Source organism: Eschrichtius robustus, chromosome 14 (assembly GCF_028021215.1).
Source record: "Eschrichtius robustus isolate mEscRob2 chromosome 14, mEscRob2.pri, whole genome shotgun sequence".
NCBI lineage: Eukaryota > Metazoa > Chordata > Mammalia > Artiodactyla > Eschrichtiidae > Eschrichtius > Eschrichtius robustus.
In genome coordinates, this window is record NC_090837.1 from 72,733,040 (window position 1) to 72,749,721 (window position 16,682).

General features: G+C 46.8%; 1 protein-coding gene across 2 annotated transcripts in view; it reads right to left on the reverse strand.

Moving 5' to 3' along the window:
• LOXHD1 (lipoxygenase homology PLAT domains 1) overlaps window positions 1–16,682 on the reverse strand; it is a 220,700-nt gene that overhangs the window by 180,876 nt on the left and 23,142 nt on the right. For both annotated transcript variants that reach the window (XM_068563302.1, XM_068563301.1), the window contains exon 5: window positions 3,082–3,180. In XM_068563302.1, coding sequence (XP_068419403.1) covers window positions 3,082–3,180 — 99 coding nt within the window. The remainder of the gene's footprint in view (window positions 1–3,081; window positions 3,181–16,682) is intronic.

The following is a 16,682-nucleotide window of genomic DNA, read 5'->3' on the forward strand; positions in this document are numbered from 1 at the left end:
GGCTATTAACTGTGTTGTTAAAATCTGCACCCATACTAAATTTTTATCCATTTGACTTATCAGTTACTGAGTGTTGTATTAAAATCTTCCACTATGATTATGTACTTGTCAAGTTTCTCCAAGAATTTTATTATTTTTTGTTTCACATATTTTGAAAATATGTTGTTAAAACTGTACAAGTTCAGAATTATCATATCTTCCAGGTTAATTGCTCTTTTTGTCATTGTATAATATACTTATTTCTAATGAAGTGTTTTGTCTGAAAGTTTAACTTGATGGATATTAATATAGCTGCACCAGCTTCTTTCTTGTAGTAGATATGTTCCTGGTATACTTTATCCCATTGTATATATTCTCAGACATTTATGTATCATGTATTTAAGCTGGATTTTATTTCTTTTAATTTAATATGAGAATATCGATTCTTTAATTGATGAGTTTAGTTTATTTCTATTTACTGTATTATTTACACACTTATCTTACTTTTTGCTAGTAGCCATGTTTTTTCTTTCTTCATTTCCTGACTTCTATTTGGTTGATTGAGTCTTTATTCTCTTTTATTCCCTCCATTGGCTTAGAAATTACACATTTCTATTTGGGGGTGGTTACTTTTACAATTTTAATATGCATACTTGACATATTAAAGTCTAAAGTTAATCAATTTCTCTGCTCTCCTAGGGTAGGGGAATGGGCTACAACCAAGTTATGTTTTAACTCTCATTATCTCCTTTCTTTCTCAAAGATCACTATCTTTTAGTGTTTAGGGTCCACACTTTCTCATGTCTTGATAATAGTTATTATTAGTATAATTTTATATAGTCAATGCTTGCTTAAATTTGTTATATAATTATCATTTTGGGGGCTCACTTTTGTTTCTTGTATCTCACACTTTTCTTCTGGGTACAATTTTCTTTTTCTTAAAGTATATCCTTCAGTGGTCATTTAAGTGTGGGTCTATGAGTGAGTGGTCAGTCCTATTTCTCTTTGTTTGCTTGGAAATCCGTTAATTTTGCCCTCACTCTGGAATGATAACCTAGTTGAGTACAGAATTCTAGGTTGATATATGTCCTTGCTCAGAAGATTGAAGTTTGGGGGTTTTTTGTTTGTTTTTTGTTTTGTTTTTGCTTTTTTTTTTTTTTGGCCGTGCTACACAGCTTATGGGATCTTAGTTCCACGACCACTGGACTGTCAGGGAATTCCCAGAAGATTGAAGATATTATTCCATGAACTTATATCCTCTATAGCGTGCTGATAGGAATTTGCTATCAATCTAATTGCGTTTATAGAAGATAATCCACCAAATCTGGTTACTTATAAGATCTTTCTCTTGGCCTTTGGTTTCACTACAATGAATCTAAATGTGGATCTGTTTTTATTTATCATGTTCAATGTCTTTTGTTACTTTAATCTGAAGATTCATATCTTTGCTTAATTCTGAAAAAACGTGATCAGCCATTATCTATTCAAATATTTCCTCTCACCTATTCTATATATTCTGTTTCTGAAACTCCTGTTCAACATGTCAGAACTTATTCTCTCCTCCACATCTCATGACCTCTCACTGATATTTTCCAACCCTTTATGTCTCTGCCACATCTGCATATTTTGTTTATATTTATCTTACAGTTCAATAACTCTCTATTCAACAGTTTCTAATTGTGTTGTTTAACCCATCCATTAAGTGTTTATATTTAGTGACTATATGTTCATTTCCTGTATTTCTGTTTGCTATATTTTTCATAGTGCCTTGTTGTTTTCCTTAACTGTTTCTTTCATGTCTATAGACAGTTTAAACATACTTAAGTTATAGCCTTTCTCAGATTACTCTATTACCTGAAATTCTGGAGGATTTAATCTTATTGTCTGTTGTGTCTATTGATGGTTAGTCATGGTGGATTGTGTCCTTGAGTGTTTTGTAGTTTTGGAAAGTGAACTCATCTCCAGTACTTTATCTGTGGGAATCTCACGAAGTTTTGCAAGTGCTTCTGCCAAGCACCGAAGGGTATTACTGGCATGGAATGAATTTTCTGTACCTGAGGGGGAGGGTTCCCAAATCACACTTGTAGTGTAAAATCAGACCTCAAGCCCACATGTGTGTAAGCCTAAGATATCAATTTCCCATCAACTGTCTTTTTAATCTAGAGTTCTTACAGAGATAAGTTTACTATACTGATGAGCAATTTTTTTCCTAGTCTATTTTTTCACTGAAGATGTTCCTGTGAACCTTCAGGGATCCTGGCTTTATGTGTGGTTCTAATTTTTTGCATATTTTGCCTCATACACAGCCAAAATATCATTTTCTGACCCAAATGTGTATGGAAATCCATCCTGTAGATTGTTGAACATAAAGGCTCCCTGCTTCCAAGATCCACAGCATCAGTTCATAGCTGATACTTTGGTTTAAGTTCTCTCTTTATTTCTGACACCTGGAGATTTCTCTTTTTTCTTAAAATCCCAGCAATGCATTTTTAATTATTTAATATACTGTGTCCAAAATTCATGTCTTTGTAGCTTTCTGACTCCTATAGTATTCCCTTAAATTGGCAGCAGCAGGACAAGACCACCTGTCTCAGTTCTGCTGGCCTGAACTTCCTTCCAACACCGGCAGCTGTGTCTGTGCCCTCAGTTCCTGCTCCACCTATGAGGCCAAGTGTAATTCTATCCCCTGGCCCCATTCTTGTCTGCCCCAAATCACTGCAATGAATCAGACCATGCCCAGTCACATCCCAAAATACAATTCAAGATGGGCATGGAGCCTAGGGAGATAGAGAGTAAGTGAGGATGAGTCCCCTGGAGATGTGGAGCCTGGGTCTGTTACAGGATGCCGGACGATTTTAAATCAACCAAAAAACCAAGCACAACTTATTCTGAAAACACATCACACACACAAACTTGACAAGATGGACACCATGCTGCCCAAGGAAGGCCATGACAAACCACATCGCAAGAAGAAGAGAGAGGCTCAACAGGAGAGCCTAGAGGAAACCGGAGTTGCCTTCCTCTGCCAGGAGGGTGGAAAACAGCCCACTTAAGAAGTAGTTCTGGGCATGGCTTTTGAAGAAAGGATTTCAAACCCATTACCTGTGTCTCCATACTCTCCAAAGATATTGATGAAGACGTCAGCATCAGTCCCTGCACCAATGACATCACCAGTGTATACCTTGACTTCATACTTGTTACCTGGAAATGAAGACAGAGAAAGTCTCAGCTCATTCAGGTCCTGAGTAGAGAAGAACAGAGGCCAAAGTAGCTACCAACCATCCACCTTTCCCTCCAGCAATGCATGAATTGTCACCATTACTTTCAATAACCAAGCAAGACACAAGTCACCTGAAGTCGGTTCTAAATGGTCATGGCTGAACTGCGTGCAGAGCAGAAATCAGAGGTAGAGGGGACTTCTGTTTTCATCTACTAACTTGCTGCCTTGGGATGCATGAATCAACCCAAATACAACCAACCCACCACCAGCGTTTCTCCCCTGGATACTGAAATGACTCCCACTGGGTTCCCAGCCTCTACTCTGTCTTCTCCAATCTGTTCTCTATGCTGCATCACAGTATAAAAATTCATGGGGGAAAATTGATTATGCAAATAAAAATCGAATTTATATGTAAGTTGTCAAGGCCATAACCAATGCAAAGACCAGAGGAACCAATAATAGCTAGCAAATGCATGTTCAGGCATTACCTCATTTAAAGACCTGTATCAGCTTCCTGTATCTTTGCTCCATTTATTGAGCAGAAATCCATTCTCTGTAACCCCAGAATGCTTCAGCCTTGGCCATGGCCTCAAGTCAGGGGGTGGTGGAGCTCAAGGTAAACTTGACAACATGTTGAGCCCTGCCCGGGTCTCCCCAACCAGAGCCTGCCTTAGGGTCGGGTAGCAAAAGCCAAGGGTTGCTATGTGGTGTGAAATGGAGATTCCTCTAGATTTTCTTTGGGTGCCAACAATTCTAAGGGCTGAGACAACTTTCCCTTCAATTTCCCTTCCTACAATAGCTTTCTATTTTTCATGTACCAGCATCTTTTTTTTTTTAGATGTCTTATGCCTAGTATATGAAGCTGATAAAAATTAGAGCTGTTTTATTTGAGGCCCAAATCAGGGCCCCTCTGCCCCCCTCCTCCCTAGAGCCTTCCTCCATGTCCCAGCCCCCACGTGTCTTGCTCCTCTGTACTCATTGGCTCTGCCATGTTGTCTGTGTCAATGATTTCCAAGTTTCACCATCTCTTCCTTGTGCTGTTTGCTGTTTCCTGCAGGTGAGAATTCTATGTTCCTCAAGAACTTAAAAGAGGTCTGGGAGCAAGACTTCTTTCTTTCATATGGCTTCTCTCACAGCCCCTAGCACAGTGCTGGGCACATATTAGAGTCTCACTGAGTACTTTGAAAAGCTAATTGAATTGAACTTCCTAAATCTCAAAGTTTCATGAAGTTGCTCAGGGCAAAGGACTGAGGTGGGGAGGTGAGAAGAAAACTAATTTCATCCCTTCCCATCTCGAATCTTGTCCAGCAGTACAGGGCTGCCCTCTAGAGATGACACAGTGCAGAATCCTGCAGGGGACCCACGGAGGACACTCCACCCACACGGCCCTGAAGGTTGGCCTTTGACCTGCTGAGGACATTGAGCCAAGAAGGAGCAAAGTCTTCTCTTTCTCTCCTCAATCTTTACTTGGTGAAACCCATCCAGGGAGAGGGAAGACCCTCCAATCTTTGTCCCCAAATGAAGGCTTCAGTAGGACAGTTGTTCTCAGATTCCCGCCCCTCCTTGCTTCACCACTAAGACCCTTCTGAGATGGGACACGGAGCCAGGGCCTTCAGAAGAGTTCAGACAGGCAAACCCCGGCTCAGTGACTTGAAACTTGGGCCACATTCAGGCTCCCAGGGGAGCTTGTTAACAAGGCAGATTTCCAGGTTGCCTTCCAGGCACCCTTCATCAGGGGGTTCATCCAGCGGATCCTGTTCTTGATCATCCTCCAAGGTGCACAGGCCTCCTGCAGGGGTTCTTTCCTCCTCTGGCTGGCAGGGCCTCTGAGAGCCACTCACTTGGGTTCAAGTCCTTTCTCAGGTGCAGTCCAGGGCTCACTTCACACAGAGGCAAAACCCCTCTGCAGGGCCGGTGGTGCCAGGGTGGTGTGGGGACTGGGAGAGGCTCTGAAGGCCACTGCTAAGCATCAGTCAAAGGGGCAACAGGACCCCAAAGGGAACTGGGCACAGTGAAGCAGGAGAAAGGATGAGGGGGCTGGGGAATATTTGTGGAATGATTCAGAGTAGCAGACACTCTGAATCATTCCAGAAGGCGGAATTTGAATTAGTGGGTTGAATTATAAAGAGGAATATTTTAGCTCACCAAAAGAAACATTTTCTAGTATCTAGGGCTATCCAACAAAGGACTGGGATGCCCTCGGGGGAAGTGAGTTTCCCAAGCCCAGAGACACCTAAGCAGTCTCTCTATGCCCAGCACATTGGTGGCGAGCCACCTGTCAGGGATGCCGTGGAGAAAATGGCAGAGGTGAGGGATGAGAGCACTAAGGGTCCTCTTCAATCTGCAATTCCACGACATTTGACCAGGAAAGACAGCCTTGCAGACTATGGAGGGAAGCCAGGAGAACAAGGAAGCATCTCAGAGGATGGGAGAGGTACCCAAGGCCCATGCAGATGAGGCCCGGGAAGCAGGAGCCCACGAAGGGCTTTGGGAACACACATCCTCATCCTTGGAAAGACCAGAGAAGCAGAGTACCAGGGCCGAAGTGAGGCAGCAGGGTGATTAGCCAAGGGTCAGGGGCCAATAGGCCAGAGAAAGCTTCCAGGCCTTGCCAGGTGAGGCTATCAGGGGCCCGTGCCCAGGGATCAGAAAGCCAGATGAACAGAATGCAGGAGGAAGCAGATCCTGGAACAAGGCTAGACTGTCTTCTAAACTCTGTGGAACTTTCTACAGCAAGATGAGGCGCTGGGTCCCCATGTAGCTGGCTGGATGGATAGAAGATCACCCTTGATCACACTGAGGAGAGGCCAAGAACTGCCTTTTAAATCTGCTCTTTAAAAGGCCCCATAGACAGACAAAGAAGCTTCTTTTATTACTGTTCTCTCTCCTTTTTCCCATATTTCCTCTTCAGGCAGAACCCCATAATATCTGATTTGCCATTTTCCAAGCAAGCCCTAGGGCCCAGCGCCCATTCTAAGTTGTGATGAAGTGCATATATTGATGAAAGAATAAAAGCAGGGCTCCGTTCCCTCACCATTGGCAGACGGCCAGCACAGTACAGCAAGGCTTCCTCTTAAGTGGTCACGTGAGAGCCCCCCAATTTCCCGTGATCAGAGTTTCAACAAACACAAACTTGCCTTTCTGGCACAGTGGGTGGTTCGGCCAGGAGGAAAGGGGAAGCGCCAGGAAAAATCCCTGCCCCAGAGGCCAAGGGAGCAAGGCAGTCTGGAGAAAGATGATGAGAAGAAAGGTGGAAAGAAGAAGCCAGGAATGACTCACCTTCCCTGGCAAATAATACTAAACCTTCACACAGGTGTTGCAGTTCACAAGGCACTTGCGTGTCCTTGATGGAGTCTGATCCATGCAAGGGCCATGCGAGGAGGCAGGTACTGTGGACATTCTTACTGACAGACGAGGTACCGGGGCTCAGAGAGCAAGGTGGCTTAGCTGAGGACACACAGCTGCTAAATGTTGCCAGCAGGGCTCAAAGCCATGTCTCTTGTCTCCAAATCCAGGGCTGTTTCCAGAATACTTCATGGGCTCTCATGCTCTTGGCCAGAGGTCAGCAACAGTTTTCTGTAAGTGCCAGATAATAAATATTCTAGGGCTTGCAGGCCACTTGGTCTCTGTTGCAACTACTCAGCTCTGGTGCTGTAGCACCAAAGCAGCTGGATACAATCCTATGTAAATACTACATAAGCAAATGGGTCCAGCTGGAAAACTGGACCCAGCCCAGTTTTCTTGGGGAAAAAAAAAGAAAGTTTTTTTTTCTAAGAAAACTTTATTTATGGACATGGACACTTGAACTTCACAGAACTTTCCTGTGTCGTGGAATATTATTCTTGTTTTGATTTCTTTTCAACCTTTAAATATGTAAAAGCCTTTCTAGGCTCATGGTCCACACAAAGACAGGTAGAAGGCCGGGTTTGGCCACCCCCTGCCCTGTGTTCTCTTGTGCTCTCAGGCACCATCCTGTGTGTTTCTGGCAGAGGACTGCAGGCGACTCTGCTCTCTGTGGCCTGGGTGGGAACGGAGCTGCCTGGCACAGGGGAGTCAGCTGCTGGTTGCAGGATAGTCACAGCACATCCTAACCACTAGCTAAGTAGCTCAGGGTTCTGAAGGTGGGGGAACTATTGCCCTTGCTCTGTTGGGGTGGAAGGGGTGAGAAGGAGCAGGTCCCGTGCTCTATTTTTCCTGCCCTTACAATGTTGTGTGACTAGGCTGAGCCTGGTGTTCCCTTGAGTCCAGTGGAGAAGGGGGTCTGGTCTGGGGTTTTCTGAAGGTGGGGACGATGGCAGGTCCAGTTCTGCAACCTTAGGCGTTATGCTTTTCAGCTCATTGCCTGGTTGTGAACGAGCAAGGAGCAGAGATGGGAAGAGAGGGGAAGGTCAGGCCGGAGGAGGAGGTAACAAGGAGTTCATCCCCCTTCCTGAGTGAGCATGGGAGAAACAGGGACTGGAGATGGCCCACCCCGGCCCTAGAGTTGGCCTGTGGTTTACCCATTTGGCATATTATCTGTTATAAAATTCTCTCTAGAACTGATTTCTCTCTGGCCTTTCAGCAGGGTTACCGTTAGCCCAAACGGTGCCTTTGTGCAAATTAGATAAAGGGATCCCTTCCTCAAGACACATTACTGCCATCTGTTGGATAACTGTCATAATAAATGCATAAATCTACAAGCTCTATGATGTGAAAGGAATCTCCTTACATAGTTGCACTTGTGCAGCGCATAGCCTGTACATCTGAACCCAGCAACCCTACCTTTCAGGTAGTAGCCTCCTTCCACTAAAGGGCAACGGGAGCTCGGAGTGGACAAACTAATTGAAACGTTGATCTGAACAATATACAACAGATACAGATCACGGTGCCAATCACATGGTGCCTTCCAAAGCCAAACAGCGTTGAGCTGGGGTCCTGTACAGATAGTATCATTTACAGCTTAAAGACAGATTGCTACCTCAAGGCCCCATCATTGGGGTGTCTGTGTCCTTCTTGCCCTGCCCAGGGGATACCCAAGTCCAGCCTTGCCCTTGTCCTTTTTTGCTTCTGCACGCCCCATTGCAGAGGCACAAGGCTACTCCTTCCAAACAGGAAATCTGTCCCCTGCGGACCAGCCGGAAGCTGCCTGTGCGGGCCTCCAGAAAAGGCAGGCAGTGGCAGGCCCCAGATGCCTCCTGCGCTGCCGGGTGTGCCAGCGGCTCCCACAGCCTCCCCGGCATGCTGTCTGGAACAGTCATCACACAGCAGTGACAGGACACATCTCCAGAGAGCAACCCTGCGTGGCAGGGGGAGGCAGAGCCCTGAGGGGTCCGGAAGCCCCAAGTCCTGGTGCCGCGTGCACAACTGAGCCGGCTGAGTTGCTCTTTGTGTGCCCAGCAGCAGAAGCCTAGCAAAGACCCCATAACTAAGCCTCTGTCCCACTTGCCAAGGAAGAGACCATCCCATGCCTAACATGGTTGGAGCCTCCGAGAAGCTCACGTGGTCCAGGCTTTTTCAGGAAGCAGAGAATCCTGAATGAGCTAATGATGGGCTGAGTTTCTTTCCCTGCCTTTCGCCCATCCCCAGATCCTGTTTAATTAGGACGTGGCTTTATTTATTTTGGCAGGTGAGACTGGGGAGGAGGGTTGGAAGGAGGATGACGGGTCCTGATTTTACCCCACCCCCAACCGCATCTGCCAGGTTCACACCCCGACACCCAGCACTTCCGCTCACCCAGAGCCAGGATGCCAACACACAGAAGTGAGATCTCACAGGCGCTGCGTGGGAGGAGATGAAAATGGCAGGGAGAGAGATTCAGGGGGGGCTGCCCCGGGGGTGGGAGCCGAGGGGGAACGTTCTCCCCCCAGCCAGGGAATGCCCCTAACTACTCAAGCCTGCATGGATATGGGGAGAACGTGGTCTGCAGAACCCAAGGATGGGTGGCAAGGCTCCATGCTGAGAGCTAGGTCATGGCCACTGATCAGTGAATGCCCTCCCAGGCCCATGGTCTCGAATTCTCCCTCCCCGAGTGCTGTCCCCAGACAGTTTCCTCTTTCTTCCCTCAGGTCCAGAGACCCAAATCTCTCACCCAGATTCACCCCATTCTTTAAACAGGACTGGAACACCTCTGTCTTCTATATAAGGCCCTCAACCTCGCTGCCCTTGCAGACACACCCACTAATCAAGATAATAAGAGACTCCAGGGCTTGCTGAGAACCTAGTGTGGGCCAGCACACCTATTATCTCGTGTAATCCTCACAATGACTATTGTCACCATCTACTGATGAGGCAATCGATGGAAGCAGGAGGTTGAGACACTTAAGTTTTCACAGTTGGAAAAGATTGAAGCCCAGACCTGGACTCAAGGGATCCAGACAAGAAGGCTCTTTCCTTAGCTGTCATTCCACCCACCCTACCGGGTGTAGCTTAAACCCCAGATTCTCTCTGAAGGGCCCTACCTCCCAAGCCCTAAGTGCTCCACTCCAGAACTTCTGGGGTCTGCATCACTTATTTGGCACTTACCACGTGCTAGAACACAGGCCGTGGGTTGAACTCAGCTGAGCCTGGTTACACAAAATTAAAACATCACTCAGTCATGAATAGTCGCTCTTGGGTGGTAATCAAGAAAAAATACTCTGCTCTTTTCATCCCCCCCCACCCCCAAATAAATATACAGCTCATATATTTCCTAGGAAACCGTGATGTCAGCCTAATGCTATCAGGTGTTTTAACAGTATGGAGTAGATAAGCTTTACTCTTCCTCGTGCTCACCTCCCTCATTGCCAAGCCCCACGGAGCTATTTCCACATGCGCCCCCATTGCTCGCCTGCCCCACTCCTGCTGCGCTGCCGAAGGTCCTTTCCTTCCACGCGCACACTCAGTAACTGTGGCTGCATTTCTCCTCTTTCCAACCCAGATTCCACTCCATTGCTGGAGTTTATCCTCCCACAGCGCTGGGAAGCCAGCACTTCTCAGGTGCTGCCCGAGGTGAGTAATATGTGTCGAAAGACTTATCATTCTGCAAACCCCTTGAGCCAACAGTTCAATCCCTGTGCATAACAATTAGTTTATGCTAGGAAATAATTGTGTTCATAGATTACCTAAAAAGATGTCTATCACAGCACTGTTAGTAATAACAAGAAATTGAGAACAACTTCAAAATATCCAAAATGAGGGATTGTTGGGGGTGAATTATAGTATTCACTCATTCATGGAATACCATGCAGCCATTTAAAATAATAGTTTAGAAGATTAGTCAATGCTATTAAGTGAAAAAAACTGGTTATAAATCTGACTATAATACAGTACCATTTTTCATCAATATATAGTGTTCAATACATTCATGCACAAAAAAAGAATAGAAAAGAAATTCACCAAAATGTTAACAGAGGTGTCTCTAAGGCTGTCCTACACAGTGATTAAGTTCAAGTCTCTGGGTTCACTTTTGGCTCCATCACTTGTAAACAAATTACTTAAACTTTTTGTGCCTTCACTTCCTTCATCTGCAAAATGGGGATGTGATAATACCTCCCTATGTCTGAAACATACAAACAGCTTATACAGCTTAATTTTAAAAAAAGAAAAGAAAACAAAGAAACCAATCAAAAAATGAGCAGAAGACCTAAATAGACATTTTTCCAAAGAAGACATATAGGTACATGAGGCCAACAGGCACATGAAAAGTTGCTCAACATTGTTAATTATTAGAGAAATGCAAATCAAAACTACAGTGAGGTAACACCTCATTCCAGTCAAAATGGCCATCATCAAAAAGTCTACAAATAACAAATGCTGGAGACGGTGTGGAGAAAAGGGAACTCTCCTACACTGTTGGTGGGAATGTTAAATTGGTACATCCACTATGGAGAACAGCATGGAGGCTCCTTAAAAAACTAAAAATACAATTACCGTATGACCCAGCAATCCCACTCCTGGGCATATATCTAGAAAAGACAAAAACTCTAATTTGAAAAGATACATGCACCCCAATGTTCACAGCAGCACTACTTACAATAGCCAAGACATGGAAGCAACCTAAATGTCCATCAACAGATGAATGGATAATGAAGATGTGGCACATTTATACAATGGACTATTACTCAGCCAGAAAAAATGAATGAAATAATGCTATTTGCAACAACATAGATGGACCCAGAGATTATCACATTAAGTGAAGTAAGACAGAGAAAGACAAATATCATATGATATCACTTATATGTGGAATCTAAAAAAATAGTACAAATGAACTTATTTATGAAACAGAAATAAACTTACAGACATAGAAAACAAACTAATGGTTACCAAAGGGGAAAGCAGGGGAGGGATAAATTTGGGATTAACAGATACAAACTACTGTATATAAACTAGATAAACAACAAGGACCTACAGTCTAGCACAGGGAACTATATTCAATATCTTGTAATAACCTATAATGGAAAAGAATCTGAAAAACACTTGACGCTCAGGGGAGGGGTCAAGTAGGAAACCATTGGTGGCTGGAATGGACACCCACAGGCCAAGGCAATATCTGTATCATAAATTCACGTTTTCATGATTACATAATATAGCTCTGCGAAAGTGCAATTTCCAAAAATAGAAACAAAGGTTATTATAAACACCTATTTGAAAACCAAAATAACCAAGTATGGGGCAAATATACAATTCCATGCATTCCCCCAAAGGTTCTGGCTGGTTGGTTGAAAGAGAATGTTGCTGGCAGTGGTCCCAGGGAACCTGAGGCCACAGTGAAGCTGCAAATTTGAGGGTCTGTCCCCAGCTTTGTGAATGAGACACTGTGCCACCAGGACCCATCAGTTCCCAAGTGCCCTCATTCTGTTTGAAAGCCTGGCGAACTCCTCACCCATGAAGTCGCAGATTGAGCATCACCTCCTCTATGAAGCCCTCCTGATTCCTCCTTCCTCTGTGCTTCCATTGGCCTGGGTCATCCCCCACCTACAACATTCTATCCCTTTGTACTGTGATTATTTACTGGCCTGACTCTCTCCCCTCTAGACTCTAAGCTCCTACAGAGAAAAGGCCTTACATATTTACCCGGAGCCCAGGATCTGGTGCAGAGAAGATTCCCAATAAATGCGCACTGCCCACTGAATCACTGAATGACGTTGGAGGAGCATGAGCCGGCCTCTTGAGCCCAAGGCTCTAGCTCTGCCTATGGTTACACTGTGTGACCAAGAGCAGCTTGTTCAACTTCTCTGGGCTTCTGATCTCTTCTCTGTAACACGGAGGAGGGTAGATAAGGTCGTTTTTGGTACTGAAATTATCTGATACTCTTCACTGGGGCCTCATTCAAAGCAGTTCTCTTCTTCCCACTCTTTCCGGAGATGACTTTCTGCAATGCTAGGTGGCAGCAGATGGGGTGGGTGGGAAGCTGCTGTGAAGTTCAGAGAAGGAGAGTGCTGCGGGGCTGGCCCTGCTCTCCCCACCCCGAAGCCCTTGTGGCTGTGAGTCCATGGACCCAGGACCACCTCTGCAGGGTGCTTTACTCTTGGATACTCCAAGGAATCATGATTCCCATGCAGCAGCCACAGCAAATAGAGCTCAGGGGACCCTGAGTAACATTTGAGCTGGGTTCAGGGGAAATGTCAGGGAGAGGGAAGACGTTTGGGAAGAGTGGTGCCCCTCGCAAGCTTTGGCTGCCGTCAAGGTCATGAGCCTATCCCCAGTTGTCTAGATGAGCCTGCCGGATTCTAGAGGGGATCCTGGCGCTTAGTGCCTCCAAAGTCCTTTTTGAGTCTGAGAGGCCAGAATCTTGAGTCTATGCATCTCAGTGTCAGCGTGAGCCTAGATGTGGAAGAAGCAGCAGGGGGAGAAACACTGGCTTTGTAACAACAGCGACAACCAGACTTGCCTCATGTACTGAGCATTTATTCTATGTTCTGCACTGCACTAAGTCCTTTAACGTTCACTCCCCTAATTAACCAGCTCAAGCACTTTCTGAAGTGGGAATTAATGTTATCCCCATTTTACAGATGAGGAAATAGAGGTACAGAGATTAAGGCATCTGTTCATGCTTAACTGGTAGAAAGTCAGAGCCAGGTTTTGACCACAGAGATTGGGGGTTCAGAGACAGAGCTCTTGGTGGGGAGATGGGCATGTGCAAAAGAATAGAAAGTAGGGGGTGGGGATGAAATGGGGAAGAAGCATCCACTGCAGAAGGGGAGGGGCCAAAAGCCAATCTCCCCCTGCCTCCGTAGAGGAAGGCTAGCCCCAGACAATCCTCTGTTGGCTTGTGAAAATAAACACTCTACTAGTACTGAAAAGACCGGAGAGGCCACCTAGTGCCCCTACTCCACAGAGGAAGAAACTGAGGACAGGAGAGGAACTGAGCTCTGCCCCATGTCCCATCCCTGCTGGGGGCAAAGCCAGAACTAGAACTCAGAGTGCACAGTCCATGTGCTTTCTGACCCAGAGAGCTATATTTTTTAATTAATGATCTAGCTACTCTGTGATATCATCCAGTAGAATCTGGGAGTAGGTCAGGGCTGCCGGTTTATTCGGCAGGGCTCTCACGATGGATGTCTTTTGCATCAGTCACCCAGGCTGCTTGCATTTGCTCCTGTACCATGCAGTTCTCTGGCTTGTCCGTAATCCACTGCAGGTCAGCACAATCTGCACGTGCCCCTAAGACATTAATCACGATCCCTTTCTAGTGTTGTTGTCCTTTCTTCAAATGCACCCTGGGCACTGTGCCCAACACAGTCTTGCCAAGACCTGGTGCACACCCGGAGCTGTGTGATAATCATTGTGTAGCATGGCCTGGGCTGGAAATTATAACCCAGTTACCTGATGAAATAAACAGGAGTGGAGACAGTGATTGTGCCAGAGGAACACAATGTCATTTTTACCTGGTCCCCAGCTCTGGGCAACTTTGGGCCCCCAGCACTGGCTTTCTCATTTGGTAGAGCCCAAAAAAAAAAAAAAAAGCCAATCCATTTGCTCCAGACTGGGAAGCAATGAGAATGTCATCTGCCTCCCCGCCGCCTGCACACTGCAGCCCACCTGCCCAAGCTGTTGCGGGCTCCCTTTCCTCCAACTACCAGCCCCTCAGCCTCTTTGGAGCACAACACAAAACTGGTTGCAGTCGTATTTATTATTAATCCACCAAAGAAGACTAAACGCTCCTTAGAAGAAGGCTTGTCCCTAACGAACAGGTCCCAGCTGGGAGCAGGGCTGGTGGCTGGACCCACCTCACTCCGGGCCCTTCTGAATGCACGGGCCCTCTCGTCTGTCAGTGAGGCCTGGTCTGAAACCCTGATGAACTGTTGTGCCTGCGCTCTGACAGCCCTGGCGTGTGCACAGCCCCCAGGCCAGCTGGAACTCAGCTCCTGCCTTCAGAGGCCTGTCTCACTGCCAAGCTGGCAGGCTCTCCTGTTGCGATGTGGGCTCAGTACTGATTTAAGCCACGTGATCAACTCAGTGTTTTTCAAGGTGGGAGGGTCTGTGGGTAGGCACCAGGATGGGGACAATTACTTGGCCAGAAGGCAGGAAATGACGTCATATTGGTAGTGAGAAGGCCATGTCTGCCCTAAACAGGTCTTGCCTGTGCCTCCCTACCGGTGAGAGCCCCTGGCTTACGCTCCTTCGAGCCCCAACACTGGGTCACCCCAAATCTACTCCATCTTATCCTGCCTGTCTACCTCCATGTCCCCACCCCTGATCTTTCAAGGCCACCCCCATCCCACCTCCAGCCTCAGGGATGTGCCCTGAGCCTCCCTGGGGCCAGAAAGGCATGGGTAGCCCTGCATTCTCAGCCTGTGTAAGTCTGCAGTGTGCTTATCAACTGCATGTGGGCGCTGTGCCCCATGAATGTCACACTAAAGGTGACCCAGCATCAAGGGGATCACTGGGAGGAAGAAACATGGAGCCAGGTGAAAAGGCTGCGAGATGCTTAGCTAGCAGAGTACCAGAGGAAGCTAGCTCCTCAAGGGCCCTTGGACAACATCCGGGTTTTCTGGTAAGATGAGGAGGCAGCCCAGAGGACAAGTAACTTGCCTAAGGGGCACAATTACAGAGGGGCAAGTCTAGAAGCCAGCTCTCTGTGCCCCAGGAGAGCTCTTTCCACCCATCTCTGCTGCTGGTCTTCGTGAGTGGGTGTGTCTGCACACACCCCATACACACACGAGCCCACGTCCTATCGATCTTCACCCAAGCCCCACCGAAGTGACCAAGTGCGCAGGCACAAGTGAAAGTGTTACCCTCAGAGAAACCTGAGCTTAGCTGGAGACACCAGATAGACACATATTAAGGAGTTAGAGCCCAAAGAGGCGAATAGCGGTCCCTGAGATATGGTGTTTCTCAGCCATTTATCCATCTCAAAACTCCTGAGGGCCACAGCGCACCCCCATCAGCCACAGTGGCTCATTCTGGCTGTATCTGATTCAGCCAGAATGTATCTGAACCTCAGGGAGCAGGTGGAAAATTCCTCCTCTCTGCCCATGAGATTCCTTACACATCCCCTAACTGCCTTTGGGGTGGGGCCACTACGCTGAGAATCACTGCACTACAGTGGAAGGCACAGACTTCAATTCTCCAGAGTTTGCAGGCAGAGAAAAACCCAAGGCAAGGCCACAGGTGATGCTTTCCAGAGAGGCTGGGGCTTTAGACCCAATGGGGTTTGGGTGGCACGGAGAAAACCGAAGGAAAGGGTGAAAGAGAGCAGGTGAGGGGGAAGAGGCACGGGCCCTGAGGTTTCCTCTGACCCTGGTATATGTTTTAGTGGGCGATCCACAATTTTCTCTCTAACTGACTTGAGACAGATGTCTGGGAGAAAGGAGAAGCCCCCAAGGCAGCAGGCAGGCAGGCCCTGGGGCTCTGGCGAGAGCAGTCCTATTCAGTCCTTTTTGGGGTAGCTGAGGTGGGGCCTGAACCCCAGAAACTGCTCTCAGTAGTCTGACTTCCACTCCACAGTCTGGGAGCAGGTGGGGAAAGGGTGTCTCATCCTGTGCCTCAGGCTTCAATCCCATTTCCCATGGGTCCCTTGAAACCTCTTCATGGTTTATTAGTGTCGGAGAGAACAGCTTTCAGAGCACTGCCTGCCAGACACTAGAGCCAACACAGTCTGAGCAAACAGGTTGAGAAAGGGAAGTTGCTGGCCTGAGATCAAGAAACAGAGGAGGAGACTACTCAGGGTCATGGAAGTTCACCCTGACCTTTGTTGTAGGTGCAAAGCGGAGATAATAATAGACCTTACTTCCTCAGGGTGTTATGAATTTTAAATAAGATACTAACTGTAAGGTATATGCACACGAAGACACAGTCTGAAGAAGGATTTTGTCCATAGCTAGTAGGTGGCATTGTTAGGATTTGAACCTAGGACTCTGTGACTTGAGACGGGAGCTCTGAGCCATCGTGCCCTCCACCCTCTCTGTGAATACCTCGTACTATGGCAATGTCTGTCCTCTCTTGGACTCTGAGCACCTTGGGGGGAAAGACCATGTTTCTACCCTGACCCAGAATCTAGGAGCAGGTCAGGGGGCATCACCAA